This window comes from Nicotiana tomentosiformis, chromosome 4 (genome assembly GCF_000390325.3).
Source record: "Nicotiana tomentosiformis chromosome 4, ASM39032v3, whole genome shotgun sequence".
NCBI classification, from domain to species: domain Eukaryota; kingdom Viridiplantae; phylum Streptophyta; class Magnoliopsida; order Solanales; family Solanaceae; genus Nicotiana; species Nicotiana tomentosiformis.
The window spans coordinates 67,918,365-67,940,343 of record NC_090815.1 but is presented as its reverse complement, the minus strand read 5'-3'; the positions used below and the strand labels follow the sequence as shown (position 1 = coordinate 67,940,343).

The window sequence follows — 21,979 nt, the reverse complement described above, 5'->3', positions numbered from 1 at the left end:
GTATTTGTAAAAAAAAAAATATTCGTTCATTTTGGGAGATATTAGTAGACTAGCGGACAAGATAAAGAATTGGGAAAGACTATAAATTAGGGCTTCAATCAATAAAAAAGGTCTTGACTTTTAAATCTAATATATTTTAGTTCCTTTTTAAAACTTTTGAGTATTTACAAATCGACTTTTGAGAATTTGGGTATTATATGAAAGACTTATTCAATAAATTTTATTTTAATTTTAAAAAGCCTCTGGGGCTTACGCCTCAATACAAAAACGCGTCATAAACCCCCGGACGTAAGCCCCGAACACCCGGGCGTATGCCCCGAATTACTGGGCGTATGCCTCTTGAGACTTTCGCCCCACACCATCGCCTCGGGGTACTTTTGGTGTGCCTTGCCCCAAGTCTCGCCCCGAAAATGCCTTTTAAAACATTGATCTACACTAAAAAATGTTATCTTTAAATATATTTTTATTCTTTTGTACACTACATATTATTGCATATATATTTTGTCAAATACTTTACTATTCTTTATCTGGAATTCACTTTACACTCAACTCATCTTTTGGAATACGATTCCCTTATCCACTTTACATATATGTTATACGAGTCAATATATTTTAATTATTTTATTTTAAAAACATTAAAAACACTCGCATACTTCATTCGCACATAATTAATTACATATTTAATATCATTACTGTTCATTCTAGTACACGTTAATCAGTCTTTTATTCTTTGTAATAGTTGTGAGTATTTGCTAATTATCCTTGAACCTTCTCTCCTTTATTTGATCGAGTCCACAGGAACCACATTTTTTGTGGATCTTGAGGGATGCCTAACACCTTCCCCTCGAGATAACTTGAACCCTTACCTAGAATCTCAACGGTTTCGCAGATCATAATTTAGTGTATATTATATAGTGTAATATAGGTATCCTAGTGTACCTTAAATACTAGGTGGCAACTCTAAACTTTAACTAACCTTATAGTACTATAAGTTGTACATTATTTTGACTTGTGCAAAATAGGGTGCAACAATAAGAATATAAAATACGAAGTAATTTGAAGAAGTTATATTTGAACTTTCAAAGCAAATATTCATGTACATCATTTTCATAACTGCTTTCTTGTAGCAGGTTTATAGGTATGGGCGTATATATCCCGTGACTATTTTTGTAACCTTAACCTAATAGCTCTTAGGAGTTTCCTGTTGAATCTTTACTTCCTTACTCCCCATTTAATCTTTGAGCTTAAAAATTTAAAATTTTCTTCAAGGTATTTTTTGAGAATATCTTGAGATGTGCTTCTTCCATATGTATAGCCCCCACTAGTGTTTGAGCTTTGATGTATGAAAACTTGAACACTGGATCAACTTTCCTCCATGGTTCTTTTCTTGAAACGAAAATACGCACGAGACTCGGGGGTAATTTTTTAGATGATGACTGATGAACCCTTGCCATCAGAATTGTTGTAACCTTGAACGAGAATAATTATGTATTCCGCGTGTCTTTTGTGTCTAATGTCATCATCTGGTTTGGGTTAGTTTTTGCCTATCATCTAAAAAGATTAGTAAAAATTATACGAACAAATAAATAGTGAACTTTGAGATACCTGACCGTAAGTACTTGCTCAAAAGTAGTATTTCTTCAATTGTACTGCATTCAAATTGAAAGGTAACACTTACCCGTCCATGGTTCCAATTCGTATGCTCACTTTCCAGCAATGCCTCGAACTCGATATGGTCCTTCCTAATTCAGACCTAATTTCCTTGCATTTACTGCTTGTGTTGACTGAAACACCTTCTTAAGGATGAAGTACCCAATCTTAAAATATCGAAGATTCGCTCTCCTGTTGTAATATCGCTCAATCCTTTACTTTTGCGTTGCCATCCGTACTAAAGTTGCTTCCCTTCATTCTTCCGCCAAATCCAAATTTGTTTGAAGTTCTTCCTCATTGGGTAGTTCATTTGTATGTTCAAACCTCAGGCTCGGTTCCCCTATTTCTACTGGAATTAGTTCCTCAGTACCATAAACAAGTAAAAATGGAGTTTCCCTTGTGCTTATTTTTGCTGTTGTTTTGTAGGCCCATAACATCCCAGGTAGCACCTTAGGCCACCTGCCTTTTGATACTTCCAAACGTTTCTTTATATTGTTGACAATAATTTTGTTTGTCGATTTCGCTTGTCCATTACGGGATGCTATGGTGTTGAAGTAATCCTTTTGATTTTCCACCCTTTGAGAAAGTTAGTGACCTTTGCTCCCATGAATTGTGGTCTATTATCACATACAATTTCCCTTGGAACCTCGAATCGACATATTCTTCCAGATGAAGTCGATAACTTCCTTTTCTCGTATCTGTTTGAAGGCACCTGCTTCCACCCACTTAAAAAAATATTCAGTTGAAATTAATAGAAATAGTACCTTTCCTGGCACTTGCGGCAAAGGACCTACGATATCTATTTCTCACTTCATAAATGGCTACAATTCGATAATCGAATGAAGCAATTCTGCCGGTTGATGCATATTATTTGCACACCATTGGCATTTATCGCACCTTTTTACAATGTTTTCCGCCTCGTCTTCCATTTTTTGCTAGTAATACCCTGCTCTTATTAGCTTTTTCACTAGTGACCTTCCACCATCGTGATTTCCACAATGTCGTTCATGTACCTCTCACATCATGTATTCAGTTTGTGAGGGCCTAAGGTATCGAGCTAAGGGTCCACCAAACATCTTTCGATACAAATTGCCTTCTATTAAACAATATCGAGTTGCTTGTATTCGTAAAAGTTAGGATTGTTTTTTTATCCTCAGGTAATATTCCATACTGCAGATAATTTATGAATTCATTTCTCCAATCCCACATTAAATTATTAAAATTTACCTTATTCTTGGCTTGATCGAGCGCTGAATGGAATAGATGAACTAGGATTGCATTTTTCGTATTTGACACATTAGCTACTGATCACAGATTTGCTAATGCATCGGCTTCTACATTCTCTTCTCTTGGAATTTGAATTGCTCTCCACACTCGAAAGTGATGCAATAATTCCCGTACTTTTTCCAAGTATTGCTACATTCGTGTTTCTCTAGCCATGTAATTCCCTTGCATTTGGTTTACCACGAGTTGAGAATCGCTTTTGATTTCAACCTAATCAATTCCCATCTCTTTTGCAAGTTCCAAACCCGCAATCACTGCCTTATATTCGGCTTCATTATTAGTTATAGGGTAATATTTTATTGCTTATCTAATAATTTTTCCTGAAGGTGAAATTAAGACAATGCCCAAATCTGCTCCCTTTACATTTGAAGATCCATCAGTGTATAATGTCCAAGTCTCCAGATTAGATCCAGTAAATACTCATACCTTATTTTCAGCTCCAGGAAGTAAGCTCGAACTGAAATCTGCTAGTACATGTGATTTTATAGCAGTTCGTGGCTAATAAACAATATTATATTTACTAAGTTCTATTGCCCACTTAGCTAATTTTTCTGATAACTCATGTTTATGACAAATATTTTTTAATGAAAAAGTAGTTACGACAGAAATAGGATGACATTGAAAATAAGGTCGTAACGTTTTTGATGACATTATCAATGCCAGTGCTAGTTTCTCTAAATGAGGATATCGTGTCTCAGCTTCCAACAAAGACTTACTAATATGATAAATTGAATATTGCATACCATTTTCTTCTTGTACTAATATCGCGCTTACTGCCACTTCTGATACGGCTAAGTAGATGAGTAACCTCTCTTCATCCCTTGGATTTGACAACAGAGGCGGTTTTGTTGACAGTCATCAGTCCATTCAAACCGATTTTGCTTTTTCAATAATGAGAAGAATTTAAAACACTTCTTTGAGGATCTTGATATGAATCTCCCTAGAGTTGTTACTGTTCCAGTTAGCCTTTGTACTTCCTTTTAACTCGTAAGTACATCCGGTATCTCTTTGATTGCTTTAATCTGAGCCGAATTTACTTCGATCCCCTGTTAGAGACAAGGAAACCTAAAAAATTACCTAAGGCTACACTAAAGACGCACTTCTCTGGGTTCAACTTCATGTTGTACTTGCAAAGTATGTCAAAGGTTTCATTCAAATGCTTGAGATGATCTTCTGCTTGTGCTGATTTTACTAGCATGTCATCGATGTAGACTTTCATGATTTTTCCCAAATGTTCTTGAAACATTTGGTCACCAACCTCTGGTACGTAGCTCCAACATTCTTCAAGCCAAATGCATGACTTTGTAGCAATAAGTCCCTCTGTCTGTAATAAAAGAAGTTTTTTCCTAGTCTAGGGGATCCATTTTTATTTGATTATATCCAGAATAAGAATTTAAAAAACTTAAAAGTTCATGACCAGAAGTAGAATCAATTAATTGATCTATATGCGGTAAAGAAAATGAGTCTTTAGGGCATGTTTTATTTAATTCAGTATAATCTACACATACTTGCCATTTTTCTTTTTTCTTAGGCACTACAACAGTATTGGATAACCAGTCAGGGTACTTTACTGCACGAATTGAACCAATTTCCAGAAGTTCATTTACCTCCTCTTAAATTACCTGATTTTTGAATGCTCTCTGCTTTCTCTACTTTTTCTTTACTGGAGAGTTTAATAGATCTTCATTTAACTTATGAGTCATTACTTCCGGTGAGATATCTGTCATATCAGAGTGCGACCAGGAAAAACAATCAGCATTAGTGCATAAAAATTCAATTAACTTACTTTTCTACCTCGGGCTCTGGTTTGTCCCTAGATAGACTTTCTGTGTCACGACCCTAATTTTTTCCCGTAAGATATCATGACAGCACCTAATCTCTAAGACTAGGTAAGCCTAACAGACATGCGGAAATAACTTAAAAGTCAAATAAACTCTTAAATACTCAACAACTATATAAAATAAACTCCGCTGCTAAACATATACAATTTTCCCAAAACCTGGTGATATCGAGTCACAAGCTCTACAATGTATCATAGTCATCCCTATACAACTGAGTCTAATAAAAGAAGGAAAATATAGAGATAGATAGAAGGTGACTCCGAGGCCTGCAGACGCAGGTGTACCTTGAAGTCTCCAAATACGAACTCAACTCACTGATGCATGGACTGGTAGGAGGTACCTTGATCTGCACAAAAGATGTGCAGAAGCGTAGCATGAGTACACCACAACGGTACCTAGTAAGTACCAAGCCTAACCTAGGTTGAGTAGTGATGAGGTCGGGTCAAGGTCCTACTGGGATAAATAAGAAGAACTGAACAAATGTATGGTAGTCTAGTAATAATAGCAATGAAATTGAAACAACAAATGACATATCAAGGTTAGCTACACGGAACTAAAGTAATTAATGCAACACGGAGAAAAAAACAAGGAATGATATGCTAAGGAAATAAAACAACCAAAGACAAGTGCAGTAATAGAGAAATACCAACAAGAGTCACTAACGAGGTACCACCTCGTAGTCTCAAATCACAAGAATAATTCACAATCATTCCTTATATCACCGCGGGAGCCTTGCATTTATTTTGAAACTCATTTTCCCAAAATAGCATCCCGCGTTTTAGCCCACCTTATCACACTGCATGGCTTCTAGTAGTTCCCCTACTAGCCATGCGTATCAAGTCCACCTTATCTCACCGCATGTGTTTCAACCCCAAAATATTATACCACCGCATGCGTATCAATATCACAACGTATCACAAATCGCACCTCAAGTGCCCAACATTACAACTTGCCACAAAAACGAACAATAATAGTGTTTTCACAATAAAGAGCCCATAGATCAACCACAAAGTACACAAGAGTCTCAACAATAATAACCGGTAGGGAATAACTCAGCAAGAATAGTATTTCACAACTTAACACTTTGCCTCAATGCGAATCACGACCTTTATAACTCAATACCAATTTCAACAACAAGATATTCCAAGAATAACAACTTCAAGTAAAGAGTTCAACGGTTAAATAATGAACACGGAATAAAGGAAACATGAACTTCAACTAAACATGTAGAGCAATTAGCAAGTAAGAGATAAGACAAGTAGAACATATGAAAATAGACTAATGATGATGTAAATAACATGTTAAGATAACTCAATTAAGGCATGAAAGGAATCTACATAGCTAAAACCGGTAAATTTCCACATCTAGCCCGTGTACACACTCGTCACCTTGCGTACATGGCTTCTACACATCACAATTATCTCGAAACAACACCAATCCTAAGGGGTAATTCCCCCACACAAAGTTAGGCAAGACACTCACCCAAAACACGCTAACCCAATCCACTAGTAGGCCTTTCCCTCGATTATCCAACTCCTAATGGCTTGAGTCTAGCCAAAACAACTTCATACCATAAATATAAACTATAGGAAACTAATTCGAGTAATAAAGTTACGATCTTTGCAAAGAATTAAAAAGTCAACCCACACTCGCGTCTCTGAACCGGACCAAAATTACAATTTCTGAACACTCATTCGATAACAAGTCCAACCATACAATGATTACTCAAATTCAACCTCAAACCGCCTTTTAAAACCCCAAAATTTAGTCTAAAAAGTTTTCACAATTTCCGCCAAATTTCCAACTCAAATCCCTAATTAGATAATAAAAATAGTAAAAGACTCATGAAATATAGACCAATCCAGGTTAGAATCACTTACCCAACAATTTCCTTGAAAATATATCGAAAAGTCACCTCACACTGAGTTTTCTAGGTCCAAAATATGAAATATGAGATGAACCCTCGATTTTGAAACTTTATTTTGCTGCCAAGTGATTTACACATCACAATCGCGGAATTTCCTTCGCGATCGCGTAACACAAATTATGCCCAGCTTAAAAATTACACTTCGCGGTCGTGTGAAACCAACCGCGAACGCGATGAACATGATGATTCCCCTACACGATCGCATCCCAGGTCACATGAACGCGTAGCACAACCTGCCTTAGCCCCCCAGCCTCGCCATTCTTTCTACACGAATGTGATCTACCCTACGCATTCGCGATGAACAACCTCAGCACACTTCACGATCGCAGCCTCAACCACGCGATCGCATAGAAAAAAAATCCACCAGTGCCAAACAACTCTTCGAGATTGCGATAACCCACTCGTGATCGCGTATAAGGAAACTAGTAGCAGCAGATTCAGCAGTCTTCAATGTTCCGAAATGTGCCAAACATGGTCCGAATTATACCCGAGGCCTCCGGGACCTCAACCAAACATACCAACAAGTCCTAAAACATCATATGAATACGCTCGAAATTTCAAATCACATCAAACAATACTAGAACTACGAATCGCGCATCCATTCAAGCCTAATGAACTTATGAACTTCCGAATTTCAAAACTAATGCTGATTCATACCAAAATGACATGACAGACCTATTCCAACTTTCGAAATCGGGATCTGACCCCGATATCAATAAAGTCAACTCCCTGTCAAACTTTCCAATCTTCCAAACCTTAAATCTTCTAACTTTCGCCAACTCACACCGAAACGACCTACGGACCTCCAAATCAACATCCAGCTACGCTCCTAAGTTCAAAATCACCATACAGAGTTATTAGAACTGTCAAAACTTCATTCCGGAGTCGTCTATACAAAAGTCAAACTACGGTCAACTCTTTCAACTTAACACTCCAACTTAGGGACTATGTGTCCCATTTCACTCTGAAACTCACCCAAACCAAAACCAAACACTCCCGGCAAGTCACATAACCATAATACAACATAGAAGAAGCGATAAATAGGGGATCAGGGCTAAAATACTCAAAACGATTGGCTGGGTCATTACATCCTCCCCTCCTAAAACAAACGTTCGTCCTCGAACAAGTATATAAACATACCTGAAGTGGTGAAAAGATGAGGATAACGGCTACGCATATCATGCTCGGTCTCCCATATCTCCTCCTCGACTGGCTGACCTATCCACTGGACCTTCACTTAAGCAATGTTCTTCGACCTCAACTTTCGCACCTGCCTGTCCAAAATGGCCACCGGCTCCTCAACATATGACAAGTCCTTGTCCAACTGGACTGAGATGAAATCCAACACATGAGATGGATCGCTGTGATACTTCCAAAACATAGAAACATGGAATACTGGATGAACTGCAGCTAGACTAGGTGGTAGTGCAAGCCTGTAGCCACCTCTCCAATCCTCTCAAGAATCTCAAAAGGTCCTATATACCCAGGGCTCAATTTGCCCTTGTTTCCAAACCTCATAACACCCTTTATGGGCGAAACCCAGAGCAAGACCTGCTTCGCAATCATGAATGCAACATCGCGAACCTTTCGATCCACATAAATCTTTTGTCTAGATTGGGCTGTATGAAGCCGATCTTGAATCAATTTAACCTTTTCCAAAGCATCCTGAACCAAGTCTGTACCCAATAGCCTATCCTCACCCGACTCAAACCAACCCAGCGGAGACCGACACTGCCTCCCATACAAGGCCTCATACGGGTCCATCTGAATGCTCGACTGTTAGCTGTTGTTGTAGGCAAATTCTGCAAGCGGCAAGAACTTATCCGAAAAACCTCCAAACTCCATTACACATGCACGAAGCATATCCTCAATATTTGAATAGTGCGCTCGGACTGTCCATCCGTCTAAGGGTGAAATGCTATACTCAACTCAACCTGTCTGCCCAACTCATGCTGTACGGCCTTCCAAAATCGCGATGTAAATTGTGTACCCCGGTCAGAGATGATGGATAGTGGCACACCATGAAGTCGGACAATCTCGCGAATATAAACCTGAGCCAACTGCTCTGAAGAATAAGTAGTCACCACTGGAATGAAATGAGCTAACTTGGTCAACCTATCCGCTATCACCCATATTGCATCGAACTTCCTCTGAGTCCATGGGAGCCCAACAACAAAATCCATAGTAACCCGCTCCCATTTTCACTCTGGAATCTCTAGCCTCTAAAAGCAATCCACCTGGCTGTTGATGCTCATACTTCACCTACTGACAATTTAGGCACCGAGCTACATACTCCACTATGTCCTTCTTTATTCTCCTCCACCAATAGTGCTACCTCAAGTCCTGATACATCTTGGCGGCACCCAGATGAATGGAGTACCGTGAACTGTGAGACTCCTGAGGAATCAACTCACGCAAACCATCTACATTGGGCACACATAGCCTGCCCTGCATCCGTAACACACCGTCATCCCTAATAGTGACCTCCTTGGCATCGCCATGCTGAACCGTGTCCTTGAGGACAAGCAGATGAGGGTCGTCATACTAACGCTCTCTGATATGATCATGTAGAGAAGACCAAGAAACCACACAAGCCAAAATGCGACTCTGGTACAAAATATCCAACCTAACAAACTGGTCGGCCAAGGCATGAACATCCAAGTCTAATGGCCTCTTCGCTGCCGGTAGATATGCTAAACTGCCCATGATTTCCGCCTTTCGACTCAAGGCATCAACCATCACATTGGCCTTCCCGGGATGATATAGAATGGTGATATCATAGTCCTTAAGTAACTCTAACCATCTCCACTGCCGCAAGTTAAGTTACTCCTATTTGAACAAATATTGTAGACTCCGGTGGTCGGTATAGATCTCACAAGGGATACCGTACAAATAGTTTCACTAAATCTTCAAGGCACGAACAATAGCTGCTAACTCAAGGTCGTGGACATGATAGTTCTTCTTATGCACCTTTAGTTGTCTAGACGCGTAGGCAATCACCTTACCGTCTTGTATCAACACTGCGCCGAAGCCAATACGAGGCGCATCACAGTACAAAGTGTAAGACCACGAACCCGTAGGCAACACCAAAACTAGGGCTATAGTCAAGGCAGTCTTGAGCTTTTGAAAGCTCTCCTCACACTCTTCGGTCCACCTGAACGGAGCACCCATCTGGGTCAATCTGGTTATATGAGCAGCAATAGATGAGTAACCCTCTATGAATCGATGGTAATACCTTGCCAAACTAAGAAAACTCCGGATCTCAGTAGCTGAAGACGGTTTGGTCCAACTCTGCACTGCTTCAATCTTCTTCAGATCTACCTTGATCCCCTCACTTGACACGACATGACCCAAATACGCCACTGAATCAAGCAAGAATTCACACTTTGAAAAATTTGCATACAACTTCTTTTCTCTCAAGGTTTGGAACACAGTCCTCAGGTGATGCTCATGATCCTCCCGACTCTGGGAGTACACCAAAATGTTGTCAATAAACACAATGACGAATGAGTCAAGATAGGGCTGAAATACACTATTCATCAAGTGCATGAATGCTGCTGGGGCATTGGTCAGCCCAAATGACATCATAAGGAACTCGTAATGACCATACCGAGTCCTGAAGGCAGTCTTCGGAATATCCAACTCCCAAATCTTCAAATGATGATAGCCTGAACGCAAGTCAATCTTTGAAAACACTCTGGCACCCTGTAGCTGATCAAATAGGCCATCAATGCATGGCAATGGATACATGTTCTTCACTGTAACCTTGTTCAACTGTCAATAATCAATACGCATGCACATCGAACCATCCTTACAACAACAACATACCCAGTATAATTCCACAGGTGGGGTTTAGGGAGGGTAGTGTGTACATAGACCTTACCCCTACCTGGAGAGGTAGAGAGGCTGTTTCTAATAGACCCTCAGCTTAAGAAAAGATGGAAAGAAAGAAAAGGGAAGAAGAAGAAGAAAGTGGGGGGGGGGGGGAGAATGAAAGAAGAGAAAGAAAAAACATGATAAGGAAAAGGAGGAGAAAAAGTAGCATCAGATAGTAACAATCAGGTAGCAACAATTTTCAGTAGCGATTTTCAAAAACTATGGAGGTGGTTGCTAAGTACCAGATATAATAACAAACTAGAAGGAAGTAACTTTCAACCAGCAACAAGAATGTTACTAGTACTACTGGTAAACCTAAGAGAAACTCACAACTACCTGTCAACCCACCATCTTAATCCTCGACCTCCACACTTTCCTATCGCTAGTCATGTCCTCGGTTAGGTGAAGCAAGCACCGATATGTCCTGCCTAATCACCTCTCCCTAATACTTCTTTAGCCTACCCCTGCCCTTCCTCAAGCCCGACATGGTCAACCTCTCACACCTCCTGACCGAGGCATCTATGTCTCTCCTTCTCACATGCCCAAACCATTGCAGCCTCGATTCCCGCAACTTGGCTTCCACGGATGCCACTCCCACCTTGTCCCTAATAACTTTATTCATGATCTTGTCTTTCCTGGTATGTCCACACATCTATATCAACATCCTCATCTCAGCTACACTTATCTTCTGGACATGGGACTTCTTGATGGGCCAACACTCAGCTCCATACAACATAGCCGGTCTAACCACTACCTGTAGAACTTGCCCTTAAGTCTAGGCGGCACATTCTTATCGCATAAAACCCCGGAGCTAGCCTCCATCTCATCCAACCCGCTCCAATGCGGTGAGTAACATCCTCGTCAATCTCCCCGTTGCCTTGGATTATAGACCCAAGATACTTGAAACTATCTCTTGTGGGAATGACTTGAGTATCAATCTTTACTTCCACTTCTTCTTCATGCCTCTCATCACTGAACTTGTACTCCAAGTATTCAGTTTCGACCTACTCAACTTGAAACCTTTGGACTCAAGTGTCTGTCTCTAAACTTCCAACCTAGCGTTAACACCCCCTCGTGTCTCGTCAATCGGTACTATATCTTCAGAAAATAATATACACCATGGCACCCTCCCTTGTATGTGTCGTGTCAGCACATCCAACGCTAGGGCAAACAAAAATGGGCTAACGGCTGATCCCTGATGCAACCCCATCTCCACAGGGAAATGTTTCGAGTCTTCTCCCGCAGTCCTCACCCAAGTCTTAGCACCTTCATACATATCCTTAATCATCCTAATATACGCTACTAGGACCCCGCTAACCTCCAAACATCTCCATAGTACCTCCTTCGGGACTTTGTCATAATACTTCTCAAGGTCAATGAACACCATGTGCAAGTCTTTTTCCTCTCCCTATACTGCTCCACCAACCATCTCACAAGGTGAATGGATTTTGTAGTTGACTGTCCCGGCATAAATCCGAACTGGTTCTCAGAGATAGATACACATGTCCTCACTCTCTTCTCCACCACCCTCTCCCAAACCTTCATAGTGTAACTTAGCAGCTTGATACCCCTATAGTTGTTGCAGTTCTGGATATCACCTTTGTTTTTCTACAATAGAATCATCAAACTCCACCTCCAATCTTTGGGCATCTTCTTCGTCTTGAAAATGACGTTAAACAAGCTAGTAAGCCACTCCAAGCCTACCCTACCCGCTTCTTTCCAAAATTCCACCGGGATCTCGTCAGGCCCAGTCGCCTTACCCTTGCTCATCTTCCATATTGCAATATAAACCTCCTCATACTTAATATGCCTACAAAACCCAAAATCTCTCCGACTATCTGAGTTCTCCAACTCACCTAGCATGATGTTCCTATCCCCTTCCTTGTTCAAGAGTCTATGGAAGTACTCCTGCCATCTACACCCGATACATGCTTTTTCCACCAATACCTTACCGTCTTCGTCTTTGATGCACCTCACTCGATCCAAATCCCTAGCCGAATGACCATCCTTCTTCTTTACAAACAAGACTGGAGCACCCCAAGGTGATACACTGGCCGAATGAAACCTTTATCAAGCAACTCTTGCAACTGCTCCTTTAACTCCTTCAGCTCCACTGGGGCGATACGATATGGTGGAATAGAAATGGGCTGTGTTTCCGGCATTAGATCAAAACCAAAATCGATGTCCCTATCGGGTGGCATGCTCGGAAGATCCACTGGAAATACGTCTGGATAGTCCTTCACTACCGAAACTGACTCAACAGTAGGAGTATGAACACTGACATCTCTCACGAAGGCTAGATATGCCTCACATCCATTCCCAACCATCCACTGTGCCTTTAGGAAAGACACCACCCTGCTAAGAACATAATCCAAGGTACCCCCTCCACTCCAACCATGACGAACCTAGCATAGCCAACGTCGTCGTCTTGGCCTGACAATCAAGAATAGCATGATAGGGCGACAAGCAGTCCATGCCCAAAATAGCATCAAAATCTACCATATTGAGCACCAATAGATCGGCTCTGGTCTCAAAACCACCAAGAACAACTAAACACGACCGATACACACGGTCAACAACAATGGAATCTCTCACGGGCGTGGACACATGGATGGGAGAACTCAAAGAATCACGGGATATACCCAAATATGGAAGAAAGTAAGATGATACATAGGAATAAGTGGAGCCTGGATCAAATAAGACTGATGCATCTCAATGAGAAACCGGACAATACCTGTGATAACTGAGTCGAATGTAACCGCCTCCATCCTAGTAGGAAGAGCATAACATCTGGCTTGGCCTCCCCCTCTAAGGCGACCTCTACCTGCGCGACCTCCACCCCTGGTTGGCTGTGCAGGTGGAGTGGCAACTGGTGAGGTAACCATGATCTGAGAAGCCCGAGGACCCGATGGAATATGCGGAGCCTGAGTAGTCTGTGGAGGTGCACCCCTCCTGAGTCTGGGGCAATCTGTCACCATATAACGAGCGTCACCACACTCAAAACAAGCTCTCAGAGGACGGGCCTGTTGGAACTAGCTCGGGCCTGATCGGCTGGATTGACCGCTAAAAGCACCCCTTGCAGGAGGTGCACTAGACAGTAGCAGTGCATAATGGGCGACCTGAGGCCTGGGAGTAGCTGGAATGCCGCTGGAAGCTGGAAGTGCTGAATGAACAAGACGACTCACATAACCTCTACCGTGATGGGCTACAACTGGGGCACGGGCACTACTACATGTGCCAAAATCTCAAGGCATCTTAGCCTCCCTCTCCTCTCTCGCTCGGGCCCATATACCCTCCAATATCCTAGCGATCTCCACTACCTGCTGGTATGGGATGTCCATCTTTAACTCTCAAGCCATGCTGAATCTGATACCAGGGTTGAGCCCCTGATAAATCGACGAACTCGCTCTCATACCGTAGCAACCTAGGCTGGTGCATGCCTGAACAAATCACTGAACTGGACTCTATACTCCGATACTATCATAGCACCCTGGCGCAACTGCTCAAACTTTATGCCATGCATCCCTAAGACTCTAGGGAACAAACTCCCTCATGAACATCTCTGAGAACTGAGCCCATGTGAGTGAAGCTGCCTCGGCCTGGCTACTCACCTCATACGCCCGCCACCACTGATAAACCGCTCCCTTAAGTTGGAACATAGTGAAAGCAACCCCACTCGACTCCATAATGCCCACAGTACGGAGAATACGGTGGCACTCCTCAAGAAAACTATGTGCATCCTCTGAAGCCAAACCGCTAAAAGTAGGAGGGTGGTACTTCTTGTACTTCTCGAGCCTGAGCTACTCCCTTTCAGAAGCATCTGCCCTAACCTCGGGCTGCACTAGGACAACCGGTTGCACTTGTATGACCTCTGGGACCTGGTCAACCTGGAACTGCTGCTCTGGGGTATGGGCGGTAGGAGTTTGTGCTCCTCCCCCGGCCTGAGATATGGCAGGAGCAAGTGGAATCAACCTCGCCTGAGCTAAAGTGCCATACATGCTCAAAAACTGGGCGAGAGTCTCCTAAAGTGCAGGGGTAGTAACAGGCGCATCAGATTCCTGCCCTTCTACTGGAGCTACTGATGGCTCCTCTGTAGCAGCTCGGGCTGGTGCTTTGGCTGCACCACGTGCCCGTCCTCGGCCTCTGCCCTCTCGCGGCTCTAGCAGGGGGCGTGGGTGTCTGATCATCCGATCCAGTTGTGCATGTCCTCACCATCTGTGAGTGAATAGAAAGACAGAGATTTAGAATTTCGAAGTCAACAAATTTGCACGATAAGGAATCAAAGAAGTGAAACTTTTCCTAAAAGTTACATAGCCTCCCGAAGATAAGTACAGACATCTCCGTACCGATCCGCGAGATTCTACTAAACTTGCTTGTGACTCATAACACCTATGAACCTAGAGCTCTGATACCAACTTGTCACGACCCCAATTTCTCTCGGTAGGATGTCGTGACGTCACCTAGTCTCTAAGACTAGGTAAGCCTAACAAACATACGGAAATAACTAAAAAATCAAATAAACTCTTAAATACTCAACAACTATAAAAAAAACTCTGCTGCTCAACATATACAATTTTTCCAAAACCTGGTGATAATGAGTCACAAGCTCTACAACAGTATCATAGTCATCCCTATACAACTGAGTCTAATAAAAGAAGGAAAATATAGAGATAGATAGAAGGTGACTCCGAGGCCTGCGGATGTCAGTAGGTGTACCTTGAAGTCTCCAAGTACGAACACAGCTCACTGATGCCTGGACTGGTAGGAGGTACCTGGATCTGCACAAAAGATGTGCAAAAGCGTACCATGAGTACACCACAACGGTACCCAGTAAGTGCCAAGCCTAACTTCAGTAGAGTAGTGACGAGATCAGGTCAAGGCCCTACTGGAATAAATAAGAAGGACTGAACAAGTTTAAGGTAGTGTAGTAATAATAGAAATGAAATTGGAACAACAAATGACATATCAAGGTTAGCTACATGAAACTAAAGCAATTAATGCAACACGAAGAAAAAAACAAGGAATGATATGCGAAGGAAACAAAACAACCAAAGACAAGTGCATCAATAGAGAAATACCAACAAGAGTCACTAACGAGGTACCACCTCGTAGTCTCAAATCAAAAGAATAATTCACAATCTTTTCTTATATCACCGCGGGAGCCTTACATTTAGTTTTGAAAATCATTTTCCCGAAATAGCATCACGTGTTTTAACCCACCTTATCATACCACATGGCTTCTAGTAGTTCCCCTACTAGCCACGCGTATCAAGCCCACCTTATCTCACCACACGCGTTTCAACCCCAAAACCTTATAGCACCGCATGTGTATCAATAGCACAACGTATCACAAATCGCACCTCAAGTGCCCAACATCACAACTTGCCACAGAAACGAACAATAATAGTGTTTTCACAATAAAGAGCCCATAGATCAACCACAAAGTACACAAGAGTCTCAACAATAATAACCGGTAGGGAATAACTCAGCAAGAATAGTATTTCACAACTTAACACTTTGCCTCAATGCGAATCACGACCTTTATAACTCAATACAAATTTCAACAACAAGATATTCCAAGAATAACAACTTCAAGTAAAGAGTTCAACGGTTAAATAATGAACACGGAATAAAGGAAACATGAACTTCAACTAAACATGTAGAGCAATTAGCAAGTAAGAGATAAGACAAGTAGAACATATGAAAATAGACTAATGATGATGTAAATAACATGTTAAGATAACTCAATTAAGGCATGAAAGGAATCTACATAGCTAAAACCGGTAAATTTCCACATCTAGCCCGTGTACACACTCGTCACCTTGCGTACATGGCTTCTACACATCACAATTATCTCGAAACAACACCAATCCTAAGAGGTAATTCCCCCACACAAAGTTAGGCAAGACACTTACCTTAAAACACCTTAACTCAATCCATTAGTAGGCCTTTCCCTCGATTATCCAACTCCGAATGGCTCGAATCTAGCCAAAACAACTTCATACCATAAATATAAACTGTAGGAGACTAATTCGAGTAATAAAGTTATGATCTTTGCAAAGAAATAAAAAGTCAACTCAAAAAGTCAACCCAGGTCCGCGACTCGGAACCCGACCAAAATTATAAAATCCGAACACCCATTCGATAACGAGCCCAACCATACAAGGATTACTCAAATTCGACCTCAAATCACCTTTCAAAACCCTAAAATTTAGTCTAGGAAGTTTTCACAATTTCCTCCCAAATTTCCAACTCAAATCCTTAATTAGATGATGAAAATAGTAATAGATTCATGAAATATAGACCAATCCAGGTTAGAATCACTTACCCCAACGATTTTCTTTAAAATATCACAAAAAGTCGCCTCACACCGAGCTCTCTCTGACCAAAATATGAAATATGAGATGAACCATCGATTTTGAAACTTTATTCTACTGCCTAGTGATTTACACATCGCTATCGCGGAATTTCCTTCGCGATCGAGTAACAAAAATTCTACCCAGCTAAAAAATTACACTTCGCGATCGCATGAAACCAAACGTGAACGCAATGAACGAGCTGAATCCCTTACACGACAGCATCCCAGGTCACTCGAACACGTATCACAACCTGTCTCACGCCGAAACAACCTACGGACCTCCAAATCAATATCTGTACACGCTCCTAAGTCTAAAATCACCATATGGAGATATTGAAACTGTCAAAACTCCATTACGGAGTCGTCTACACAAAAGTCAAACTACGGTCAACTCTTTCAACTTAAAGCTCCAACTTAGGGACTATGTGTCCCATTTTACTCTGAAACTCACCTGAACCAAAACCAAACACCCCCTGAAAATCACATAACCATAATACAACATAGAAGAGGCAATAAATAGGAGATCGGGGCTAAAATACTTAAAACGACCGGCCAGGTCATTACATTCTGTCAGGCCAATGGTCGAACAATACAATAGCTTCAAGTTTTTCCGTAGTTGTTATAATAGTTTCGTTCTCTTCTGGGTCTTGGATCATGTCAAGTCTCGCATCTATATCTGCTTCATTCTTCGCACTTTCAGTTGAGGTAGAAAATAAATTCTCCTCAGCTGAACACTGTAATTGCTAGTTTTTATGTCACGACCCGAAATTTCCCACTGACGGGACCGTGATGGCGCCTAACATTCCACTTGCTAGACAAGCCAATATTAGAGAATCATTAGACCAATTCCTTATTTTCATTCAATAATTAACAATAATTAACTAAGATAAAATATAATAAGTGCGGAATATCGTAAAAACTGTATTAATTACTACCACCCGGATCTGGAGTCACAATTCACGAGCATTCTAGAATTTACTACAAGTAATAGTCTGAAAGAAATATAACTGTTTGAATGAAAGAAAACAATAGGACATAAAAGATAGACGGGGACTTCTAGGTCTGTGAATGTCGACAGATCTAACTTGAGTCTCCGGATAGCGGACCAATAGCAAAATCTCGGTCAACCTGAGCCGGTACCAAAATCTGCACAGAAAGTGCAGAGTGCAGCATCAGTACAACCGACCCTATGTACTGGTAAGTGTCGAGCCTAACCTCGGCGAAGTAGTGACGAGGCTAGGACAAGACACCCACATAAAACCCGAACAGTATAATCATGCTAGTGGAAACAATAATAAATAAAGAAAATAACGCAGACATAATGGGAAGGGACATACAGTGGGGGAATACAATATAAAGAGTGAGAATAATGAAAAGACAGAATTAAACTGAAAATCCTTAAACAAATTGAGCGAATAAAACAGCAAGGGAAAACTGCACGGCATCACCCTTCGTGCTTTTACTCTCAACCTCACCAAATAAATAAATAGAACGGCACGGCATCACCCTTCGTGCTTTTACTCTCAACCTCACCAAATAAATAAATAGAACGGCATGGCATCACCCTTCGTGCTTTTACTCTCAACCTCACCAAATAAATAATTAGAATGACACGGCATCACTCTTCGTGCTTTTACTCTCAACCTTACCAAATAAATAAATAGAATGGCACGGCATCACCCTTCGTGCTTTTAAACCTCTCATAATATACATGGCATCACCTTTCGTGCTTTACACTCTTCCTCATAATATAAATAATGCATGCACGGCATCACCCTTTGTGCTTTACACTCCTCCTCACAAATTACAGAATCAATAACAATGGATAGATAGGAGTATCATAAAGAAACCAGTATTTTACCCATAATCAATAGCACAATGTAACCTCAACCTTGAATCAATATTCGAAAGTTACCAAATCTCAGTGAAACTAGATATAAGTCACCCGACATTTCAAATAACCCGCTAAACATGGATAGTAGAATTTAAGGCTACAAAATAGACAAGAATAGAATTTCACTCGCATGTTATGACTCGACAACGACGCATAGATGCTCGTCACCTCACCTATACATCGTATTTAACAACAAAACACGTAACAAATGAACACATAATACCTATTCCCTCAAGCCAAAGTTAGACACGACACTTACCTTGCTCCGAAGACCACTTAATTCTCAATCATAGCTTTTCCTTTGGAATTCACCTCCAAACCACTCGTATCTATTCAAAAATGACTCAATAACATCAAATATTGCTAAAGGAATCAATTATATTTCATAAATTAAATTTCCCATATTCTCCTCCAAAAGGTTGAAAAATTGGCCCCGGACCCGCTTGGTCAAAACTCGAGGTTTGGACTAAAATCCTTTTACCCATTCACCCCGAGCCCGAATATGTAATTAGTTTTGAAATCCGACCTCAAATTGAGGTCTAAATCCTCAAATTTCAAAATTCCTAAGTTCTACCCAAAAATCCTAATTTCACCATACAAATTCTAGATTCTAGGTAGAAATCTTGTTATAAGATGTAAAAGATTGAAAGAAAAGAGTTAGGAATCACTTACCTATGATTTGGGGAAGATTTGGTTTTTGAAAAATCGCTTCTTAAGGTTTAGGGTTTTGAAAATATGAAAAATGGATGAAAAATCCCGTCTAAGTCCCTTTTACTCAGCTGCAGGTGTCGCAATTGCGACCTGAGCTTCGCAAATGCAAATCTCGCAAATGCGAAGGAACACTCGCAATTGTGATGCCCTTCACAGTCCCGCTACCTTTGCAAATACGAGGAAAGTATCGCATTTGCGACCACTGAATCTTCGCAAATGCGACTAAATGATCGCATTTGCGATCACTGCCCCTCCCCGACTCCCTTCGCAAATGCGAACGAAAACTCGCAATTGCGAAAACTATTGGCCCAGCTTCTCTTCACATTTGCGATGAGAAGCTCTCAAATGGGAACCTCTCAGAGGTCGCAATTGCGATGCCTGGTCTCACAAATATGAGATCAGAGGCCTGCAATAATATCAGATGCCCAACAGTGTTTTCCAAGCCAAATCTCACTCTGTAGCCTATCCGAAACTCACCCGAGCTCTCGGGGCTCCAAACCAAACATGCACACAAGTCTAAAAATATCATACGAACTTGCTCGCGCGATCAAATCGCCAAATTAATACCTAGAACTACGAATTTAGTACCAAATCAAATAAAATTCTCAAGAACACTTTAAAATTTCTATTTTCTCAACTGGACATCCGAATCACGTCAAATCAACTCCATTTCTCACCAAATTTCACAGACAGGTCTTAAATATCATAATGAACCTGTACCGGGCTCCGGAACCAAAATACGAACTCGATACTAACAATGCCAAATATCAATCAATTCTTATAAATAAATAATTTTCAAACTCTTAATTTTCATCAAAAATTCATAACTCAAGCTAGGGACCTCCGAATTCGATTCCGGGCATACGCCCAGGTCCCATAATTCGATACGCACCTACCAGAACAGTCAAAGCATGGATCCGGGCCCGTTTACCAAAAATGTTGACCGAAGTCAACTAAAATCAACTTTTAAGGAAAAAATTCTTATTTTCATTAGTTTTCAACATAAAAGCTTTCTGGAAACCTGCTCGGACTGCGCATGCAAATCGAGGAGGGTAAAAATGATATTTTTAAGTCTTAAGAGCCCAGATTTGAGTTCTAAAACATAAAATGACCTTTTGGATCATCACATTCTCCACCTTTAAAACAACCGTTCGTCCTCGAACGGACATAGAAAAGTACCTGGGCTGGTAAAATTGTGGGGGTATCTACTCCGCATATCGGACTCGGACTCCCAAGTAGCTACCTCAATAGGCTGACCTCTCCACTGCACTCGAACTGAAGGGTAACTCTTTGATCTCAACTGGCGAACTTGCCGGGCTAGAATTGCCACCGGCTCCTCCTCGTATGTCAAATCCTTGTCCAACTGGACAGAGCTGAAATCTAACACATGGGACGGATCACCATGATATTTCCGGAACATAGACACATGGAATACCGGATGAACAGCTACTAAACTAGGTGGCAACGCAACCCTATAAGCCACCTCTCCCACTCTCTCCAGAATCTCAAAAGGTCCGATATACCTAGGGCTCAACTTGCCCTTCTTTCCGAACCTCTTTACACCCTTCATAGGTGATACCCGATGTAATACCCTCTCTCTGACCATGAATGCCACATCACGAACTCTACGGTCGATATAACTCTTTTGCCTGGACTGAGCTGTACGAAGTCGATCCTGTATAATCTTGACCTTGTCCAATGCCTCCTGAACTAAATCTGTACCCAATAACCGAGCCTCCCCCGGCTCAAACCACCCAACTGGCGACCTACACCGTCTACCATATAATGCCTCATAGGGAGCCATCTAAATGCTCGGCTGGTAGCTGTTATTGTAGGCAAACTCCGCTAAAGGCAAGAACTGATCCCAAGAATCTCCAAAGTCAATAACACAGGCGCAGAGCATATCCTCCAAGATCTGAATAGTACGCTCAGATTGTCTGTCCGTCTGAAGATGGAATGTTGTGCTCAACTCAACCCGCGTACCTAACTCACGCTGTACTACCCTCCAAAAGTGCAAGGTAAACTGCGTACCTCGATCAGAAATGATAGACACGGGCACACCGTGAAGATGGACAATCTCACGATTGTAAATCTCTGCCAACCACTCCGAGGAATAGGTAACTGCCACAGGAATGAAATACGTTGACTTAGTCAGCCTGTCCACAATAACCCAAACTGCATCGAACTTCCTCTGAGTCCAACAACAAAATCCATAGTGATACGCTTCCACTTCCACTTAGGAATTTCGAACTTGTGAAGCAAACCACCAGGTCTCTGATGCTCGTACTTAACTTGCTGACAATTCAGACACCGAGCTACATATACAACTATATCCTTTATCATTCTTCTCCACCAATAATGTTGCCACAAATCTTGATACATTTTGGCGGTACCTGGATGAATAGAATACCTAGAACTGTGTGCTTGTTCAAGAATTA

The 21,979-nt window shown here is 41.4% G+C and overlaps 1 protein-coding gene across 1 annotated transcript; it reads right to left on the bottom strand.

Moving 5' to 3' along the window:
- Positions 1-9,603: 9,603 nt before the first annotated feature.
- Positions 9,604-13,556, bottom strand: LOC138909864 (uncharacterized). Its single transcript, XM_070201080.1, has 5 exons — positions 13,313-13,556; positions 12,959-13,011; positions 12,615-12,914; positions 11,333-11,582; positions 9,604-10,064 (listed from the first exon to the last, which is right to left on the bottom strand). The coding sequence occupies exons 1-5, from the start codon at positions 13,554-13,556 to the stop codon at positions 9,604-9,606; spliced, it is 1,308 nt and encodes a 435-aa protein (XP_070057181.1).
- Between the last annotated feature and the right edge of the window lie 8,423 nt (positions 13,557-21,979).